Source organism: Marasmius oreades, chromosome 1 (assembly GCF_018924745.1).
Source record: "Marasmius oreades isolate 03SP1 chromosome 1, whole genome shotgun sequence".
NCBI lineage: Eukaryota > Fungi > Basidiomycota > Agaricomycetes > Agaricales > Marasmiaceae > Marasmius > Marasmius oreades.
In genome coordinates, this window is record NC_057323.1 from 2,184,194 (window position 1) to 2,203,001 (window position 18,808).

The 18,808-nt window shown below is 47.7% G+C and overlaps 8 protein-coding genes across 9 annotated transcripts; 6 read left to right on the plus strand and 2 right to left on the minus strand.

Annotated features, from left to right (window-relative positions):
- The first annotated feature begins 2 nt into the window (after window positions 1–2).
- On the plus strand, window positions 3–1,400 carry E1B28_000679 (uncharacterized protein). The gene is made up of 7 exons (XM_043146538.1): window positions 3–88; window positions 149–235; window positions 290–436; window positions 496–569; window positions 618–807; window positions 858–1,031; window positions 1,084–1,400. The coding sequence occupies exons 1-7, from the start codon at window positions 58–60 to the stop codon at window positions 1,392–1,394; spliced, it is 1,014 nt and encodes a 337-aa protein (XP_043015241.1). The 5' UTR covers window positions 3–57; the 3' UTR covers window positions 1,395–1,400.
- A 114-nt stretch (window positions 1,401–1,514) lies between these two features.
- E1B28_000680 (uncharacterized protein) lies at window positions 1,515–3,752 on the plus strand (the record flags this gene model as incomplete). The annotated part of the gene is made up of 3 exons (XM_043146539.1): window positions 1,515–2,064; window positions 2,117–2,201; window positions 2,255–3,752. The coding sequence occupies 3 exons, from the start codon at window positions 1,515–1,517 to the stop codon at window positions 3,750–3,752; spliced, it is 2,133 nt and encodes a 710-aa protein (XP_043015242.1).
- A 48-nt stretch (window positions 3,753–3,800) lies between these two features.
- On the minus strand, window positions 3,801–5,942 carry PDH1 (ATP-binding cassette transporter CGR1). The gene is made up of 8 exons (XM_043146540.1): window positions 5,545–5,942; window positions 5,382–5,492; window positions 4,876–5,321; window positions 4,574–4,818; window positions 4,449–4,511; window positions 4,158–4,394; window positions 4,063–4,101; window positions 3,801–4,010 (listed from the first exon to the last, which is right to left on the minus strand). The coding sequence occupies exons 1-8, from the start codon at window positions 5,891–5,893 to the stop codon at window positions 3,929–3,931; spliced, it is 1,572 nt and encodes a 523-aa protein (XP_043015243.1). The 5' UTR covers window positions 5,894–5,942; the 3' UTR covers window positions 3,801–3,928.
- A 472-nt stretch (window positions 5,943–6,414) lies between these two features.
- E1B28_000682 (uncharacterized protein) lies at window positions 6,415–9,293 on the plus strand (the record flags this gene model as incomplete). The annotated part of the gene is made up of 13 exons (XM_043146541.1): window positions 6,415–6,483; window positions 6,539–6,613; window positions 6,669–6,992; window positions 7,049–7,399; window positions 7,451–7,514; window positions 7,575–7,668; window positions 7,724–7,792; window positions 7,846–8,123; window positions 8,180–8,403; window positions 8,468–8,604; window positions 8,655–8,678; window positions 8,731–9,183; window positions 9,242–9,293. 13 exons carry the CDS (start codon window positions 6,415–6,417, stop codon window positions 9,291–9,293), a joined length of 2,214 nt encoding a protein of 737 aa, XP_043015244.1.
- Window positions 9,294–9,386: 93 nt separating this feature from the next.
- On the plus strand, window positions 9,387–10,133 carry E1B28_000683 (uncharacterized protein). The gene is made up of 4 exons (XM_043146542.1): window positions 9,387–9,425; window positions 9,487–9,680; window positions 9,746–9,836; window positions 9,948–10,133. The coding sequence occupies exons 1-4, from the start codon at window positions 9,422–9,424 to the stop codon at window positions 10,061–10,063; spliced, it is 405 nt and encodes a 134-aa protein (XP_043015245.1). The 5' UTR covers window positions 9,387–9,421; the 3' UTR covers window positions 10,064–10,133.
- E1B28_000684 (uncharacterized protein) lies at window positions 10,134–11,514 on the minus strand. Its single transcript, XM_043146543.1, has 5 exons — window positions 11,352–11,514; window positions 11,028–11,301; window positions 10,642–10,976; window positions 10,414–10,586; window positions 10,134–10,357 (listed from the first exon to the last, which is right to left on the minus strand). Exons 1-5 carry the CDS (start codon window positions 11,490–11,492, stop codon window positions 10,270–10,272), a joined length of 1,011 nt encoding a protein of 336 aa, XP_043015246.1. The 5' UTR covers window positions 11,493–11,514; the 3' UTR covers window positions 10,134–10,269.
- Window positions 11,515–11,956: 442 nt separating this feature from the next.
- On the plus strand, window positions 11,957–15,339 carry E1B28_000685 (uncharacterized protein). Of its 2 annotated transcripts, XM_043146544.1 has the most exons (3): window positions 11,957–12,769; window positions 12,825–14,194; window positions 14,380–15,339. In XM_043146544.1, exons 1-3 carry the CDS (start codon window positions 12,493–12,495, stop codon window positions 14,785–14,787), a joined length of 2,055 nt encoding a protein of 684 aa, XP_043015247.1. In that variant the 5' UTR covers window positions 11,957–12,492; the 3' UTR covers window positions 14,788–15,339. The 2 variants fall into 2 exon arrangements, with proteins under 2 accessions (XP_043015247.1, XP_043015248.1); XM_043146545.1 differs by having other exon boundaries at window positions 12,825–15,339.
- A 1,110-nt stretch (window positions 15,340–16,449) lies between these two features.
- E1B28_000686 (uncharacterized protein) lies at window positions 16,450–18,769 on the plus strand (the record flags this gene model as incomplete). Its single annotated transcript, XM_043146546.1, has 12 exons — window positions 16,450–16,615; window positions 16,704–16,838; window positions 16,932–16,977; window positions 17,046–17,193; window positions 17,254–17,314; window positions 17,374–17,616; window positions 17,675–17,812; window positions 17,859–17,974; window positions 18,023–18,047; window positions 18,104–18,445; window positions 18,499–18,587; window positions 18,656–18,769. The coding sequence occupies 12 exons, from the start codon at window positions 16,450–16,452 to the stop codon at window positions 18,767–18,769; spliced, it is 1,623 nt and encodes a 540-aa protein (XP_043015249.1).
- Window positions 18,770–18,808: the final 39 nt, after the last annotated feature.

The following is an 18,808-nucleotide window of genomic DNA, read 5'->3' on the forward strand; positions in this document are numbered from 1 at the left end:
AACAACGCGAACACGTTCTCCCAGTGTCCAGATAGCCGTCTTGCTGCACAACCAACTATGGCTGCTCATGTATGTCTTCTACCAAATGGTGAATGCACCATATCGCTGTTCTTTTGCTCCCAACTGAAAAGCAAAAAAATAATAATAGATATCTGGCAAATACTGTCTTCGCCCTCGAACTCACGTCTTTCGATGTCACCAACCGCGTTCATACCTTTACCCCATCCACGCACCGGTTGGTAGCCGCAATTTTTTGGCAGACGCTCTACTTACAAATTTCCTTCGTAAGGCATTCCAACATTGTTCTTACCCTCTTTGCGCAATGAATCTGAAAACTCGAAGAATATATCGAGTTCGAAAGAGTGCATATTGGAGCTTCAACACGTAACTCCATCGAATCCGAGGTCTTGGTTCGTCGGAGATGAGGTTCTCGCAGGTGCAATATGACGTGTCATTCTACTGTTCATATAGCAGGAAACTTACACCACCTACTAGAGGGGAAGCTGATGTTTCTCCTGCCTGTAGATCCGGTCTTCTTACTCATTTACATTTTAAAGTTCTTCACCAAGGTTGGCATCATTTCTTCTCAGCAGTGATGCAGCTCAAAGGTGATTTAGGATGAAAGGTCAGGAATATTCAGGCCTGCAGATGACATTTTTGAAGACGCCGCTCTAAAACTTGAAGCGGCTTCATTGATATCCAAGGAGTCCAAGGGGTCCTCTTTGCATCTATCTTCAAAGGATATTCGAACTTTTACCTCGATGCAATGCTGTAGGAACGTGATGGACAAGATATGCGAAGCAAAAAGTGCGCTTACATTGCTTTGGATTTCCGACCATGGTGTAATTTTTGGACAGACGTTACCGCAGAGATCGTTGTGTATCGATTCTCTTCCGATAAAGCGGTTGAATATCTTCGACGAAAAGTTGAACGTCTGTCCACCCTGGAAGTTGTCCAGACATCGCGCATTCTCATAAGGAATCTCGCTAAAGACGGATTAACGGAGGACGGGTATGAGGATTTGCTTGAATGTACGTGTTTCTGTTTCTCTTCAATCCGTCACGTTCTGACCTGGGTGTATAGTGGGACGTGTGAAGACGGCGTGCGACTTGGTTTCTCAGTATTTGAGTCCAGACTTTCGGTCTTTGTTGTTGGCTTCATACGACTTCAAAAAACTAGACGAATACTACAAGACGCTTGAGGAGGAGAAGATGTGCATGGAGGCACCTACCAATGATGCAAAGAAGACCAAGAAGGAGCAGAGCTTGGACGGTATTGTTGACAATAAGCGCAAAAAGGGAACGATTAAAGGGACTCAAGGAGTGGAGAAGCTGAAAAAAGTCAATATCAATGGGATGGCGAAGCTGACCACTTTCTTTGGGAGGAAGTCGTAGCAGGACAGTAAGTAGTACAATAGTGTTACTACTCCTGTACTTGCAAGTTGTTTGCGCGTCGTGGGTGGCTGAAATAACTTTCCTTTCTTCAACCATCATCTGGTCCTCCAACTCGCAATCATGACCAAGGAATATATCGACCGAGCAGTACAAACAGAACCCCCTCGTCATCTCTCCCGTTCGGATAATCCCAGATCTCTCAATATTCAGCCTTCAGGAGACGCATATAACCGCCCCTCGCATCCCAAGAAGCCCTTACAATTAGGTCAAATCTCCAAACCGTCTGAGGCTACTCTCCCCACAAGGCGTGTCGTGTCTTTGCCTGAGTCCTCTCCCCCTCATAGATTCAAGCCCACCAATGAACGCTATCGCATAGCCTCAATGTCGGAGGCCCATTCCACTAAAACCATCAAAATTTGCACTTCGGCTGATAGTTCTTTATCCTCGGAATGTCTCGAAAGCTCTGTTTCGTTGGACTCTTCTCAATTGTCTTCAGACCTCTACAGTAATCGTCCTCAACGTAGTAGTTCTCTCGCCAACGTAGCCTTTTCGCACACGCCATCTCCACCATCCTCTCCCGAATCTTCAATAATGATCATCGGAAACAACGTACAAGTATCGAATCACTTCCTGAGTTCCAGGGCCCGAATTGACAATGACGATGAGCAAGGTTTGTGGTACCCCAATTGGCTCTATTATTAGCTGAATAACTGCGGAACTAGGTTGGACAACATGGACTGATTCGCCCCCCCGACCTATACCAGCCCTGCACGGCCCACTTTCACTGCCATATGCTCGGTGTCCATCGTGAATATATTATATTACCCGAATTTGAGTCTTAACTAAGTGCTTTTTGATAGCGGTGCTGAAGGGATTTTGGTGGAAGGTGAAGACCTATCGCACATGATATGGGGTCTCCGTCAAGACGAAATAAATCCTTCTGGACCCCGAGAACCACAGGAAACAAAAGCTGTTACGAGGGTGTCTCCAGACGCTCCTGTTACGCGACAAGCCACCCAACCCCATCCCTATCTCACAACTCCGAGCAGCCTCGCCTCTAGTTCTCCTGCCTTCAAACTTTGGGGAAACGATGCTTATCGACCTTCGCCGCCGCTTCTTACTCCTCGAGATACAGATTCTTGGTGGTACGAGTGCGACGACAGCGACGACAGTCCAATTATCATCCCTCCCACACCGCAGCAACTGAAAAACTTCTTAGAATTGCAGTGTATCTTTGAACTCACCCATCCAGAAATCGCAACGGGAGATGCAGGGCTTGGTTTGTTTTGGCCAAAACCGGGCCAAATAGCTATTGACACCACTCTTCCCCGTCAGCTACAAGCATCCGCCCCAGTCTTCATTCCGAATCCTAAGATTAACCGGCAGGTCCCTGAGATCATTCCCATTTCTAATATCGGTGCTACTGGTAGAGGACGTTCAATCTCTGCAATAAATATAGCCACGGAATACGCTCTGCAACAAGCCAACCCGTTGATTACAACTCCCAACACCGCATCAACCCAATGGACCTCTCGCTTTCCTGACGTATCGCCTGTATTGTCAGATGATAGACTCCACACAACCTCGTGCGATGGGTTTGAAGAAGAACAACGTGTCCTGAATCTCGATCAACTAAACGCTGGTGGTAAGCTGTTGGTGCAAGATCAAGCGACCGAACGCGATGCGGCGTCGAAGGATCCTTCTTCCAACGTGAGGCTCATCCCCACTGACGACCTCCCTCTCAGGACTCTGTGCCCTTCTGTCGCATCTCACTCGAAGACATCTGCAGGAACGGGAAATGCTCCGTCGTCGAACCTGATTGTCCCTAAATCTCAATCACCAGAACTCATTCGATCGTCGGCGCCACAACCACGGTCAGTGCCATTCGCACGACTTATGCAGCGCCGGCTATCTGCTGTGCGAGAGGAAGAGTTGGGCATTCGTATACAAGTATCTTCAAACGCACCCATTCCTAGACCTCTACGAAATCGATACCCTGGTTTCCATAACGGAGCGCAAGCCCCCAACAAACCATACTTTGCACAAGCTTCCCAGAATCATCTAGATATCCCTAACAAAGCGTATGCGTCTCCATCTAGCCCTGTTCCAGAGGATGCTGGTCGTATACTCTGTTCTCGAGTGTTGACAAACTCTGCAGTCGCCTCCAGTCTCGATGTTGGTTCAAAGCAACCTGTCGAATCTGGATCATGCACTCCAAGCCCAGTACCGGATCCTGTCAGTAAAGAGAACCTCGCTACAAAAAGCGGCGATTGTGCCAGTAAAGGACCCATAAAAAAACGAGGGAGGAATCGAGCAAAAAAACAGGAGAGTTCAGTTTTCAAAAATCCGAAGGATTGATTGTCGGTGGCTACAATGCTCTTAGTTTGTTTTGATATCCTTGCTTGTCTTCAACATGGCAGGCCGGATTCCATAATTCTTTGCAGTTCCATGTGTATTGTACTGGGGGGGTACGTACAGGTCTCGTCCCTAGCTAGGAAATTATAGATATTTCCTTCCTGCTTCCTGCTTCCACATTAAGACTTGACAAACAAATCCGTGAATTTATCAACAGGCATTTTGGAGAGACCCTGTCCGTCCAATACAGCACCCAGAATTCTGAGGCAAAAGGTTGTCAGCACCATGACTGATGATGCAGATGTCTACTCACTTCTTCTGATGGGCCGCGGCGAAATGGTGGGAAACGTGCCTAAAAGTAGACTGAGATAAAGATGCCCACAGGTCTGGGGCAGACTCGATACGTACCTCTTGAACTTGTTAATCAAAAGCGGTGTACCTTCCTCTCTTCTTCGCTTATGACCGACCGGGTACTCGACTTCCACTTCTTCCAGTACGGTACCGTCGTTCAGCTCGACGAGCAGAGCATTTCCAATTGAGCGCTTGCTGGGCTCATGGTAATCAACACTGAAACGTTTGTCTTCGACACAGTAGATCTTGGCTCGAAGGGCGTCGATTCTGGGGTCGGCTGCTGCTGCATCAGTGCTTGCGATATAGAGTTGAGTAAAGGCAAGTAAAGAGTTGATCGAATGAACTTACTAGCTCTCAGACGTGAGTTCGCCGAAGATGAGAGGGTAGGCGACCATGTAGTTGATAGCGTGACTGGCAAATAATAGCTTAGATAGTGACCATTGGCCTTGAATGAAGCGAGAAGGCTGCTTTACTCTCTGTCCGCAAAGTTGTCCAAGGGACCTTGCTTATCAATTATACGAATAGCGGCTTCTTGTGTCCTAATTCTAACGCTCTTGATGTCGTCAGAAGTCTTGTTCATTTCCTTTAGCTTGGCATGAATGATGTGAGCGGCCTCAACAGCAGTTTGAGCGTGGAACTCTGCTGGATAAGAGATCTTAAATAGAACGTTTTCCATCACGTATGAGCCGTAAGGGACCTGGAATTCGAAGGGTTTACCCTAATGGAACGTTCAGTCCGTCAGATTCGAAACCGACACGTGAGTCGCTGGACCTGCCTTGAATAAGACATCATAGAAACCCCAAGTTTTGGCAGTCAAGACAGACGGAAGACCCTTCTCCCCCTTCTTCACGAGTAAAGCGAGATTTACAGCGCGAGAGCACGCGTCACCAGCCGCCCAGGATTTTCTTGGGCCAGTGTTGGGGGCGTGACGGTAAGTACGAAGAGATTGACCGTCAACCCAGGCTTGAGAGATAGCGTCAATGGTTTGGTCACGGTTAAGGCCGAGAAGTTTCGACACCACGGCAGTCGATGCCACTTTGACTAGGACGACATGATCGAGTCCTACTCTGTTATAAGAATTGAGAAGAGCGAGGCAGCCTTGAATCTCGTGTGCTTTGATCATTCCTTCCAAAATGTCGCGTACGGTGAGAGGTTGGCCTTGACGAGCGAGATGATCCGCAACAGCAAGGATGGCTCCAAGGTTGTCGGAAGGATGACCCCCTGCAAGTCAGTAATGCGTGAATAAAATCTAGGAGCAGATAGTAAGTGGAATGCATTTACATTCAGCAGCCAAAAAACAATCGTTGAAGTCGAGCCAACGGATAATGGTGCCGATATTGAATGCCCCACGAATTGGGTCAAGCTGATAGTTGGTTCCCGGAATTTTGGTTCCTGTTCGAGGTGAGGATCTAGTTATATCAAAGACCGCTTATTCCATGCATACCGTTCGGTACAATGGTTCCCTCTACCACAGGTCCCAAAAGCTTGGCGCACTCGGGGAACCTCAGACCTTCCAAACCACATCCAATCGTGTCAATCAGGCAAAGTCGAGCTGTCTCGAAAGCTAGATCGGATTCAACCTTGTAGTTGTGAATGTAGTCTGCGATATCTTGGAGAACCCTGTCAGCCTCTGGACGAACAGTGGATTCTCCGTGGTGAGTAGACATGTTCCGCGTCCGCGTCGATAAAGCTGGTGCTGTGCTCACGATTGGAGAGGAAATATGAGAAAAATAATGCTGTCTGGGGCGAGCGAAATGACGGAAAGAGACAGCAGCCCTTAAAAATCTCAACATGAGAGTTCCAACAACAGGTACGAACACGAGTTGGAGCGGAAACAGAACCGCGACTCCGGCACCAGCTATAACGTTATATATATACACGACCTGACTAATGTTCTGTTCACTTGTGAATTATGATGCCGACGCACACCTTGTTGCTGAGTACCTCATCATGTCGGAAGACGAAACACCTGTTCTTCCTCAGAGGGGATGGAAGAAACGACGCCTTCAAGGAGCTTGTGACACCTGTAGTACGTGCAGAGTCTTAAGATGAGCCAGCCGAAGCCAGTTTATTGATGGGTTCTTTTACCGTTGGTCTTCTATTTTACAGGAAGGTGAGTATGTCGACTTTCTTGGAACTAGAATATCAAAGGGCTAACCATTTAATAGAAAGAAGAGTAAGCCGTCTTGAAATCCACATGTAGACACGAACGCTCAAGGATCCCCAACGTAAACGATTAAAGTCAAATGTAATATTGGACTCTGTCCGTATAACCGTCCCGTTGACCGTTTAACCTGCAGGTGACAGCGCAAGTATGCCTAATAACCAATGTTCCAATTGTATTGCCTTCAATTTGGATTGCACTCATTCCGAACCTACAAAAGTTTGTCTGTCCCCTTTGTTGCCCCTGGGACACTCACTTAATACTTTCTACTCAGAAACGTGGACCTAAGAGCCGATACGTAGAAAACTTAGAAAAGCGGGTCCGGAGTCTGGAGGCAATTGTTCGAAAGGTGTGCAATACGACCTTTTCCTCTTTATACCCTTCCTTATTCTCCGTATATCCAGTATGCACCACATATCAATGTTGATGAACTTGGAAAGTCTTCTTCGTCAAGTCCGCTCTTGTCCAGCTCCAATGGCTCGTCCCCTGCGGCTACTAATGAATCCACCGATCCAGACGAGGAAGAAGATGATTTTGCCCATATTGGACTCTCCGAACAATTCCGGAAGATGACTTTTAAGGAAGACACGATCCATCAAACATTCTTTGGCCCATCAAGTGGATTCATGCTCTTACAGAAGGCTCACGCAGCGAAGACTGAATTTACCGGTAAAGAATCCATTCATTCGAAACATTTCAAACGCGTTGAATATTGGGGCATCCACGCCGTGAGCTAGTCATTTGGATTCCTGATTAATAAAAGCATTGAACCTGTATCCTCTAGTGGGAGGGCGAGTTTAAAAGTCGCTCCTCGGAGCAGTACTATTTTCCCGAAGGCGATTTGCTGTGGAGCCTTATCTCGTTATACTTTGACAATGTCAACATCTACCTCCCCATCCTACATGGTCCAAGCTTCAAAAGGTCAATTTACGAAGGCTTACATCTCCACGACCCCCAGTTTGGAGGTATGGTGTTACTCGTATGTGCCCTTGGCGCAAGGTACTCCGATGATTCCCGTGTCTTTTGGGTCTCGGGAAAGCAACTATCTGCCGGATGGGCTTGGTTTAGACAAGTACGGATGACTCGAGGAAGCTTGTTTTCTGAAGCTAGTGTCTATGAAATCCAGTTTTACTGCGTAAGTGCATTCTACTCATACTCAGACGCCTCCTTTCTCATTCTCTTCTAGTTGGCAACGCTATACATTATAGGAACTTCCAACCCCCAGGTGTCATATATGTTAGTAGGAATAGGTCAGTCCATGATGGGATTAGTACTAGTTTACCGAAATGTTGATTATCATTCCTGAGCAGGTATGCGATTCGCGATAGAACTCGGCATACACCGGCGGAAACCCGAAGGCACGAAGAATACCATTCAAAACGAATTAGAGAAACGAGTTTTCTGGTCAGTGTTGCGCTTGAAATTGGAGTAGGTTGCCACCACTTATATTGTTCTTCAGGGTTTTGCTATCGCTGGACCGCTGTGTATGCAACTTTACTGGCCGCCCGTCGGCACTACGTGACGAAGAGTAAGATCCACACCATTCTCTTCCGTTATCCCATCTCACTCTTTATCCCATAGCTACGATCAAGAATTACCTGTAGATTGCGATGATGAATACTGGCAAACTTCTGATCCTGATCTGGAGTTCAAACAGCCACCGAACAAACCATCCAAGATCTCTTGTTTCATCTGTTACCTCAAGTTATGCGAAATTCTGGCATTCACATTGCGGACTCTATATTCAATTAAGAAGTCGAAGTTGATGTTAGGCTTGGTGGGAAATCAGTGGGAACAAAGGATCATATCTGAGCTTGACTCTTCTCTCAATAATTGGATCAATTCCATCCCAGAACACCGTACGTGGCTTTTTATACCGACTTGTTGATTTCTGATTGGGTAACTCTATCTTCAGTGCGATGGGACCCTAGTCGCGAAAATGTTGTATTCTTCAATCAATCAGCTTTCCTTCACCTCAATTATTATAACGTTCAGATTCAAGTACATCGACCTTTCATCATGAAGTCGTCACTCCTGATGTTTCCGTCGCTTGCGATATGTACCAATGCAGCACGTTCGTGTATCAATGTGATGTATCGACATTCGCAGAGAGACAGGATGGCTTTACCACATACTTTTGTACGTCTTTTATCTTTACTGGACCTGGTACGATCACGATGAATGGACGATATTCTCTTCTCAGTATGCTTGCTTTGGGTCTGGCGTCGTTCTCCTGACACACATCTGGAACAGTAAACTTGCCGGGATGAAGATAGACGTACCAAGAGAGATGGCAGATGTCCACAAATTAATGCATGTGCTTAGTTTGCATGACAAACGGTGAGTTGGGTTTCATTCCTTCAGCTATCCCGATATTCATCATTGGTCAGATGGTCTCCTGCTGGCAGGTTTTTGTGAGTCACTTTTCGGATCTTAGGGTTCAACATTGAACGGTCCGGTCCTCAGAGATCTTTTCTGTGAACTTGCTCGAGGTTTGAACGAGCACGAAGAGGCGGCGACTACTACTCCACCATCACCTCCTCTTTCATCCCAGAGTCCCTCAGTTCACCCCGCATATCACATATGGCAGGACATGGATAGTATGGAGACTGAACAAGTTCCGTCGTTACCATTCAACACAGCCGAGCTTGGACGGGAGAGATCTGGGTATTTGTATTCACCTCTGCCGCAGGTCGTGCCCCCAACTCTGCCGGCGGCTCTCCTCAATAATAATGGGCAAGGGGCTTATGTTGACGGACGTTCCCTTGGGACACCAGAGATGGGCTACAATGGATCGTACCCTCAAGCGGTGCGACATGGAACTCATGATCAAGGTGCTCATGATTATGTTGCGAACGACTGGCAACGTCATGATCCACATGCGATGTGGCCCAATATACCACCTGGCATTGAATTCGGGTGAGTTTTCACGATTGCGGCAACCAATAACCCCTATTGATGGACAATTGTACGATAGCCTAGATGAATGGGGACATTACATTGAGAGCTCGTTTGTTGGCGCATCATAATCTCCACTGTCGTAGTATAATAGCCTTGTATAACAGTGCAACGTATGGAATGCTAATTTCGATTATTGCTGTCGGACTGGTATTCGGGGTCCCGAGTCACTGCTCTCTTTCTACTGCGATCAAACAATATGGGTAAGCTGCCCTTGAAACTGTCCCAGTATTAAACATGACTCGTAACTTGTCTTGAATCCAGCTACGATCGACACAGTTTCATTCAATGAACCTCATCCGCCACGAGAAAACGCCATCGAAGCCTTTCAAAATGTATTAGGCGATATCAAACAGGCGATCATCGATTCTCGTCGAGATTGGGACAAGCATGAACCTAGGATGTGGAATAGAGCGCAGAAGTTGACCGATCAGCAACTGGTGGATTTTAAGCTTGAGGTTAGTACTTGGGGGTGGACGCGCTCTGGACAAGGAAACTAAATTTTTTTTTTGTCGCATTCAAGAAAGATCTAGTACTCGTAAGAAGTGGACCGACTACCTATGGCACGATCATTCTGGGAAAGATTAGAATTCCAGCTGTTAACGATGCAGAAGGTGAGGGTTATATTCACGTTAGGATTCACGACCCACCGAACAGGGTAAGTACATAATTGGTCCTCCTGATCTGTGGTGAGGGAGAATTTACGCTTTCCTAGGGAACCGAAGATGTCAAGTTTCACTCGATTTTAACTGATGAGGGCAACCGAAATGAAGACGGACAACCCACGACATGGTGTGCGATTCAGAGGAACGATTATCCTCTTGAATTTTTCAACGAGTAGACATATTGTATGTAATAGTTGTTGGCACGTTGTAGCCAGGCGTTGGCACCGACATTTCTCACACACGACCAGAAACTGTGTTACAATCGACAATCGATATCAACTGCTGTCACACGTACTGTTGCGGTGATATAGGGTATAATAGTGTAGGAAAGCGAGTGTGTATATAGTAGTTAAGTAGCCCACGAACCGGTAGTGATTCAGCACTAACAGTGGTCAAGATTGTGGTATGTTCCGAGACTGAGAGTATAGGGGTTTTTATTCTGGAACCAACCATTGCACATTTGGTGGATGCTGTTAAGAGAAGCCATCAGATACAAAAATGACATGGTGTGAGAGGATAAACGCACTAGTCAAGGTTGTTCTGGCATCTACAGCAAGAACTCGAGGCGGCTGCAGTAGCAGAGGCGATGGTCATACCTTCCGTCCAACCGTTGTACATGCCGATGGCTTTGAGAACGTTGCCGTTGTTGTCGTTCAAAGTTTTCTTGAAGAATTGAATGCCCGTGCGGAGGTTATAATCCTAGCGATGTGTTGTCAGAATGGAGACAGCGGGACTCGAACGTGGGAAAACTGACGACATCGTAGCAGTTGCCACCAGGAGCATCGCCACACTTGTCCTTGGTAAGCTGCATGATACCGGCTTCTCCGCCTCCTCCGGTGGTGGACGGATTGCAACCGGACTCTTGCATAGCAATGGAGGCCATCAAGGTTGGAGGCAGTCCGGCTTCGCCGGCGTATTGATAGAACTTGTCAACATAGTCACTGCAAGCCTTGAAGGGAGAATTGTTATCTCCGATCGCAGCACGCAGGTCTACAATCTTGAGGTCGCCAATTCCAACGTTCTGGGGTCTCCATCCGTCGCCGTCGATACCGCAGTTGAGCCAGCCTTCGGATCCGTTGGGATTCTCCTCTGTGGAACGGGTTACAGTTTAGAATGGGGATGGGTGACGAACACACTTACTGGTAGCGCCAATATCGCCACAGGTGGAACCAACGTTCAACAGCCCATCAATAGCACTACCACCTTGGTTGTTGCCGTTGTTGTTGTTGTTGTTGTTGTTGTTGTTCTGGCCTTGACTTTGGCTTTGGTCCTTGTTTTGATCCTGGTTCTGACTTTGGTCCTTGTTTTGGTCCTGATTCTGACTTTGGTCCTTGTTCTGGCTCTGGTCCTTGTTTTGACCCTGGCTCTGACTTTGGTCCTGGTTCCCGGTGACGTTCTGAGGAGGGGGAGGTGTCTATTTTGAGGTTAATCAGTGAGGATGCCAAATAAAAAGAGAAAACATACACGGTTCTTGCAACGTTTAGCTCCGTCACGACGGGCGAGACGAGCATGACGGGAGTTCACCGTGCGGAGGTGATGAGGCGAAGAGGCCTCGACGATGAAAGCAGTGCAAAGAGCGACGATGGCAAAAGAGTGAGCCTTCATGGTGGTGGGAGGGCAAGGTGGGATGTTTTGGGACGCTGCCACGAGGCCCTCTTTTATTCGCCATCTGTTTGATTTGAATTTACGGCAATTTTGACAGCGCTGATCGGGTACCAAGGCTACCCACAAGACCCAAGAGCTTTGCAGAGCTAGACTCCGTTCGCCTCCAGACCAGATCCCAGAGAACTGCCAACAAAGAGCCAATGTGGTTTGATTCTAAAATGCGCGGCGCTGGCATGGCGATAACGGCAGAAAATGGCAGAAAATGGATCAGGAGTCAGTACACAAAGCAGTACCAGGGTTTCGTAGTCCGACCTGCCGTCCATGCCTCTCTTATGTATGTACACTACTCGTTGTCCACACATTTCGAGTCGGTGGAGCTCTTCCGCTTAAGCTCTCCCAAGGCGGTGTATCTGTCCAGGCGTCTTCTGATTCAATCACATGACTGCTCGAGTCATGTCACAGCCTGTCAGTCACACACGGCACTTGAGTCACAGAGACCCCGAGACCCCGGACACTGCGCAAGTGACTCGCGCCCTCGCAATTGACTCCAACCAAGCCGTCGTACAGCCTCCCGACTTAAAGGTCTCTCTCTCAAGTTCTCCTCATCGTCCTCGTCCTGAAGTGCTCTCTTCTCCGTCAATAACTACCAACCCTCGTCTCAGTAGCGTCAGCTCTAACGGAACTTTTGGTTTGAATTCACTTTAGAACAGTGGATTCGAACTAAGTTCCTCTCGACTCCCAGCAGGCACAATGTGCTCACCAATTATTCCTCGTATGCCCCCGATTCACTCTGTCGCTACTACCCAAGATTACTCTGCTACCGTCTCCAAGTCTGATTTTACCGTTCAAATCCCCAAGTTCACTGATGAGTATTCTACCTTCGTTTATTAAGTTCCCACAACTGTAGCGATATATCACCAACCTCCCCACTCGTCCTTTTTTGACTTCTTTTTCTTTGCTCCCCACTCTCAATCGACTCCCAACTCGACTCTCAACTTGAATGTACCCCTCGATCCATTCTCTCGCCCATAGGGCTCCTCCTGCCACTCGCACAAGAGTTCGTTGGCAGCCGTATAATTCACTGCCCACGACATCTGCCTCAAGTTTCACATCACGTTCTCCTTCATCTACTTATCTTAATACCCCCACTTCATCCGTATCATCATCCCCTTCCCCAATTCCTTCCCGTACATGCGATTCCGAACGAGCCAAAATACCACAGCAAAGGGATCCCGCCCAATCTCGCGAAAAGAACAAGTATGCGCTTAGCCTAGTCGGTACGTCAAAGTGCAACCTCATTTACACCCATGGTCTCAGTCGTAATTAATCCAGACCAAGCCGTCAAATCTCTTCACGAAATTTGGCATCCCCAAGATATACCTGTGGTCTTTCTCACTTCTTCTCGGGCTACGGTCCCGGGCACGACCACTGACAGTTCACCTCCTTGCAACTCTGCGTTCAACTCAGTCGCATCGCATTCTTCCTCTTCCTCCACGCAATTGAGAAATAAGCAATTACCATCTCCCAACTCCCCTACTACGCATCCATCACCTCCCAATTCATCCCCTACTCCATCCACCACCCAATGCAACGATTCCCTAGAGGCATTGTTGAATCCTCGCAACATGGTTCCTATGAAAGGGTTCGTGCACGAGGTCCTCAGACGCTCTCGGACTTCTGGAACCGTTCTTCAAACTGCTTTATGTTACCTCGAAGCTATCCGGGGAAAGGTACCCGAACTTATTCGTCAGGAAAAGGCTGGCGAAGGGCTCAAGGGAGAACTGGAATTGGATAGCCGTATAACTCCAGCCACGGAAGCTGAGCTTGAGCTAGAGGCTCTGTCGAGCACTAATTCCAGCTGTAGCTCCGGATTGCCTACTCTTATAGTCAACGATGCTGGAGATGTTATGGATACTGTCAAGGTTTCCTATTCAGATGATGTTGACTCTATCGATACAAGTTCGACTAGTGCTACTGCATATGGGATTGGTGAAGCAGTTGCACAGTCATCGGTCGAAGACGACACATCGAAGAAACCAAAAGCTACCAGCCCTTCGTTAACTCCACTTCCTCCCCTTCCATCTCCTCTACTTTGCCCACGACGAGCATTCTTGGCGGCTCTGATCCTCGCTTCCAAGTTTACGCAAGACAAATGCTACTCAAACCGCGCTTGGGCCAAGCTTTCAGGTCTCCCACCGCGGGAGATCGGTCGTTGCGAGCGCGCGTTGGGTGATGCACTCGACTGGAGACTATGGGTGGGTAAGTCGCCAGCTCCAAGTTCGCCGGCTACCTCCGCCTCGACGACAACGACAAGCCCAAGTTCTACGCCGCCAGTTACTGGCACAGGCAATTCTAGACCTGTATCGCGTTGTCACAGCGAGAGTAATCTTCGTTCGTCAGCGTCAGAGAGATCCGCCTTTCTTGTTACCGATAAGGTTAGCAGTCACCAGAGGACCCTTGGTCCTGTGTCAGCTAGACCTTTAGCTACGAGATCTGGGTCAGGTTTACGAAGAGCCTCGACGCTCCCCGTGGAAATTTTCGCTTCTTCCCCTACCTCGTCGTTTTCTGGCCAGGGCTCATATCACTCACGTTTGAGAAGCAACAATGTCGTCGCACAATGGATCAGTGGTCAGTCGCACGCTGACCGATCCGATCAAGAAATGTACTCTCCCGAAGTGGAGTCTACAAAATCAGAATTTGAGGTGAGTCCTTGTTTACATTTGTTGGTTCGGATTGCGTTTCAAATGGACATGTTCTGATTGGTCTTTTTCTTTTTTTGTTCCTCCTCCCTCCATCTTCCTCTTTACGTCCCCAAAACTCCGTATACGGCTCTCTATCGACTCTCCACCCCGAATGGTCGCTTCGTCTCCTTTCACCCCTTCAACAGACACATGTCAGCGTGTTCACTAGCACACATGTGACTTGTCCCTCGTCCAGTCCTTGTCCCCCGACACCTGGCCTCAGTTATTCCCCTTCTACGACCGAATCTTCTTTAGAGAGTGGAGATCGTACAATTCAGATGTCAGCATTTACCTCATTCGAAGAGGTCGCTACCTCTGGATCGTTCGGCTCGGTTGGGTCGTTGAACACCCACTTGGGGGTGGGATGCGGAACTACTGGTGTTACCCCCTGGATAGGATCTTCCTCCCCTGTTTCGATCGGTAATCATAATTCTGATTGCACTTATGTGCCCCAGACGAAATTAGACCAGCCGCCAGTGTACTTCAGTGGGTATTCTAACTGGAGTGGTAGAGAGATAAGTTTGGTTGATACAACAGTTGGGATGATCGTATGACTAGAGGCATTGGTGATGATCTTGTTCAGCTTCGGAAAAATGCTGTTCGAGGTTGTCGCCACTCTACGATGTGGCATTCTACCGATTCCTTCCTCGATTTTTTTATCTCCGTTCTCTCTCTTTTCTTCTATTCTTGTTATCATTCCTAGTGTATACACAACGACATATAGCTTCATAAAATCCTGGAATCTCGTTTTCTCCTCTTTACTTGTCTCGCCTCTATTTCCTCTTGTTTGCTTCTCCAATCCGAAAACCTTGGGCTCCCATATCTTGTGCAACCTGCTATATATTCCTGTCGCTTTCGTTTATGGGTACCCCTTGTTGAAAATACATATACATATCTATATCACTTCTCTTTTCTATTATAAGTGGCGACCCATTGTTTTCGAGCTTGGGCTTCCTTCCTCATTTTCTACTGCAGATGCGGAGACGTTGACGATGTGCACGTGGTTCACTGCTTCAAACCTTCCCGCTCGAGTTCAAACTTCCACTCCGTTTGTACGATATCTGTATGTGTTCGCCTACATCAATGTTTTCATACCTCTTCCACACTTTCCGTATGTGAAGCATTCTGACGCTTTCCATCAAGTAGGTTACGGCAAGCGCAGGCAGGGTGGACGAATAACGACGCTGCCAGTGAGCTCAAAGCCATCCAACTTACCTCCCAACTTCCACATGCCCCACCCATGACTAAACCAGTCCCTTTCTTTGAATGAACGTCAGGCAGGGATATGTATTGCGCGGTAAGGATGTACCTGGTTGCAGGCCCACTTGCGCAGTGTGCTGGAAACCCCTTCTTGACGATTCAAGCCTTTCAAGTTGGCAAGAATGGACACAAAGGAACATAATGACGATCGTGTGCCCAAATCTTCACGACAGCATCAAGTCTTGCCTTTCTCGATCCGTTCTATTAGAAATATACGTCGCCGCCATATGAGGAAGGAGTGGTCTCTGTTGTTTGTGCAGCAAGGGCCCCGGGGGATGATGCGCTCACCAACCTGTTGTACTGTGTCACCGCAAGATACTAGCCGTCCCCCCTGATCAAGACTCGAAGTGAAAAATCCGCCGCCCTTCGTTTTTATTCTTCCTCTCGCCTTTATCTATAACTTGACTTGCCACTCTTTTGCACTCCCTCTTTACGTTCTCGCCAGCGCCGGTATGTGTAACGGATGGAGGTCTGAAATGACGATCGTAGTTCTCTACGGAACTTCCTGGCAGAACTTTTGAAGTGATCTTCGACCTTTCCTTTAGGCCTCTGCTACCGCTACTGCCATCGGTCCCTATTGAAGATGCCAGAATAAACTTGGTTAGCGGGTGTCTATTCACTGACATCGCTTGTAGCTAATGGAGTTCGAGCCTCTCTTGTCCTAACTTTTTCCATTATCGAAGGGCTGGTTGCAGAACGGCGACCCCTCGCGCCACCTTGAATAGTGCTTCAATCTTAATTCGCCTCTGATGCTTGGCGGTAATTTAAAGCTAAGATTGTGTCTTGTGTTTGAGGAAGATGGACACCAGCGATTGGATTTGTTTAATGTACCTCTCCAAGTACTTGTACTCTTCACCAATGTACGCGCAATGTCGAGCTGGATATAAAACCGAGTCAGCGTGAGAAAATGGCTACCTTGCAACGTACTTCACATACCTGATCCACATTCAAACGGAATGTCGAGTTCTGATTCATCACCCGCCCTCTCGGCGAGTACACCCCCTTCGTCTATTCCCTCCCCACAAATGAACAAACTTAGTCTATCGGATCCAGTTGTAGTCAATGACGAAAACAAAGCCGCCGCTGCAGAAATCAAAGCCAAAGCTAACCAGGCTTTTTCAAGTGAGTAGTCTCACGTACCGATTTAGTCGTCAAAACTGATAGGCGACGCCCTTTTGATCTGTCATCGTCGATCGTGCTTTCCCCTAAGGCCATGACTTCGCCAGGGCTGTTGAGCTGTACTCTGAGGCTATAGAAAAGAACCCCAACGATGCGACAATATGGTGTAATCGCGCCTATGCAAGGATGAAGCTGGAGGAATTTGGATATGCCTTGAATGATACCAGTGGGTGCGACACAACTGTGTTGAGAGGGATATGATACCTGATCCAGCAAAACTCTTCCTTCCTCTCATTCCTTTTCGGTACCCGTTACTCAGATCAAGCAATTCATCTGGATCCCAAATACGCCAAGGCATATTACCGGTACGTTGGATACCTATAGTTCGCACTCCGGGACTTGTGTTCTAACCGTGTTGTGACTTCTGCTCCAGACGCGCGACATGTTACATTCAAATTTTGAAGCATCAGTCTGCCATCTCCGACTTCAAAAAAGTTCTAGCGATAGAACCCAATAATGAAACTGTTCGAATGCAAATGGTATCGACGCAGAAGTTGTTGAGGAGAATGGAGTTTGAGAAAGTAACGTTGAGCTGTTGCCATGTTGTTGCGCTCTGTGATTTATCAAGGTGGAACTAATAGGCAATCGAAACGGAGGAAGAGAAGAGCGCGGTCGTGCGATGCAAAGAAATCATTCACGAAGGTGCGATTTTACAATCCCAGCCGTCCCCTTGTTTGCATACCTACAATGATCATGTTTAGGCGGATGTTTCGTGGAGAGAGATTATTCGGGACCCCAACTACCGCTGGAGGGTGACAAGTACACTATCACTTTGGAATTCATTAGAGGAATGATACAGTTGTTCAAAGAGGGCAAGAAGCTTCCTAGACGATATGTTTGGGAGATAGTCATGGGGGCTTATGAACATTTCATAAAGGAAGGGAGTCTGGTTGAGGTGGACTTGGCTGATGGGGTAACTTGCGATGTCATCGGGGACGTCCATGGTGAGTGCTATGACATTTATGTACCATAAAATGCTGCTCGGAACTAAAACATCAATAGGCCAATTCTACGATTTATTACATCTTTATTCTTTGACAGGAGAGCCGAGCGAAAGACATTACCTACTTATGAACGGGGATCTGGTGGATCGCGGTTCATGGTCTGTCGAGGTCATACTTACCGCCTTTGCATTCAAGTGTAAGCTGTAGAATCTTGCAGGGTGCTCTTCTGACACGACATGCAGGGTTATATCCAACGTTCATGTACATTAACCGCGGCAACCATGAAGCGAAGGACATGAACAGTACGTATGGATTCGAAGGTGAAGTCAAACACAAACACGGGGACCAGACCTACAAGGTCTGTCCAAATACCTTTCATTAAAATTTAATTCTGATTCCTTGAAAGCTCTTCGCATACGTATTCACGACATGTGGGTATTATCTAGAGCATTTTCGGACCACGACTGAGCGGATATGCGCAACCCAGTGCCTTTGGCAACGCTCGTTAATGCAACAAAACCACCGACAACGAAGACACCTCAAACAATTCTTTCGCCGCAGGGGACCAAGCGATATTTTGTAGTGCATGGTGGCCTCTTCAGCAAAGATGAAGTGACGCTGGAAGACGTACGCAAGATAGAGCGTGTAGGAAAGCAACCCGGACAGAGTGGGTTGATGTGTGAATTATTATGGACCGATCCGCAATCAATGCCTGGTCGAGGACCGTCCAAACGAGGTGTGGGTATAGCATATGGGCCAGATGTGAGTAAGAGATGGTGTACCAGTAACGGAGTCACGGGGATTATAAGGAGCCACGAGGTTCGGCAGGGTAAGTTTTGTTTTCCTCGCTCCTTATTATACACGATGATGATGATGATGCAGATGGGTATGAGGTCGAGCACGATGGTCTATGTACTACCGTGTTTTCAGCTCCGAATTACGTGGATCAAGCAGGCAACAAGGGCGCATTCGTGAGTGTCGCTCTACTCGTTATCCGTCAGAGCTGGGGACTCAGTGAATGTCGTGTTGTTACTTCCAGATACGCATTGACTGTGCAGGTGAACAGAAATACACGCAGTTTGAGGCTTCCCCTCACCCAAATGTGAAACCTATGGCGTATGTCCAGGGGGGTCTTGGGAGCTTGATGATGTAGTACACCAGGTACATCATATTGTTTGTAGATCTAGCTAGG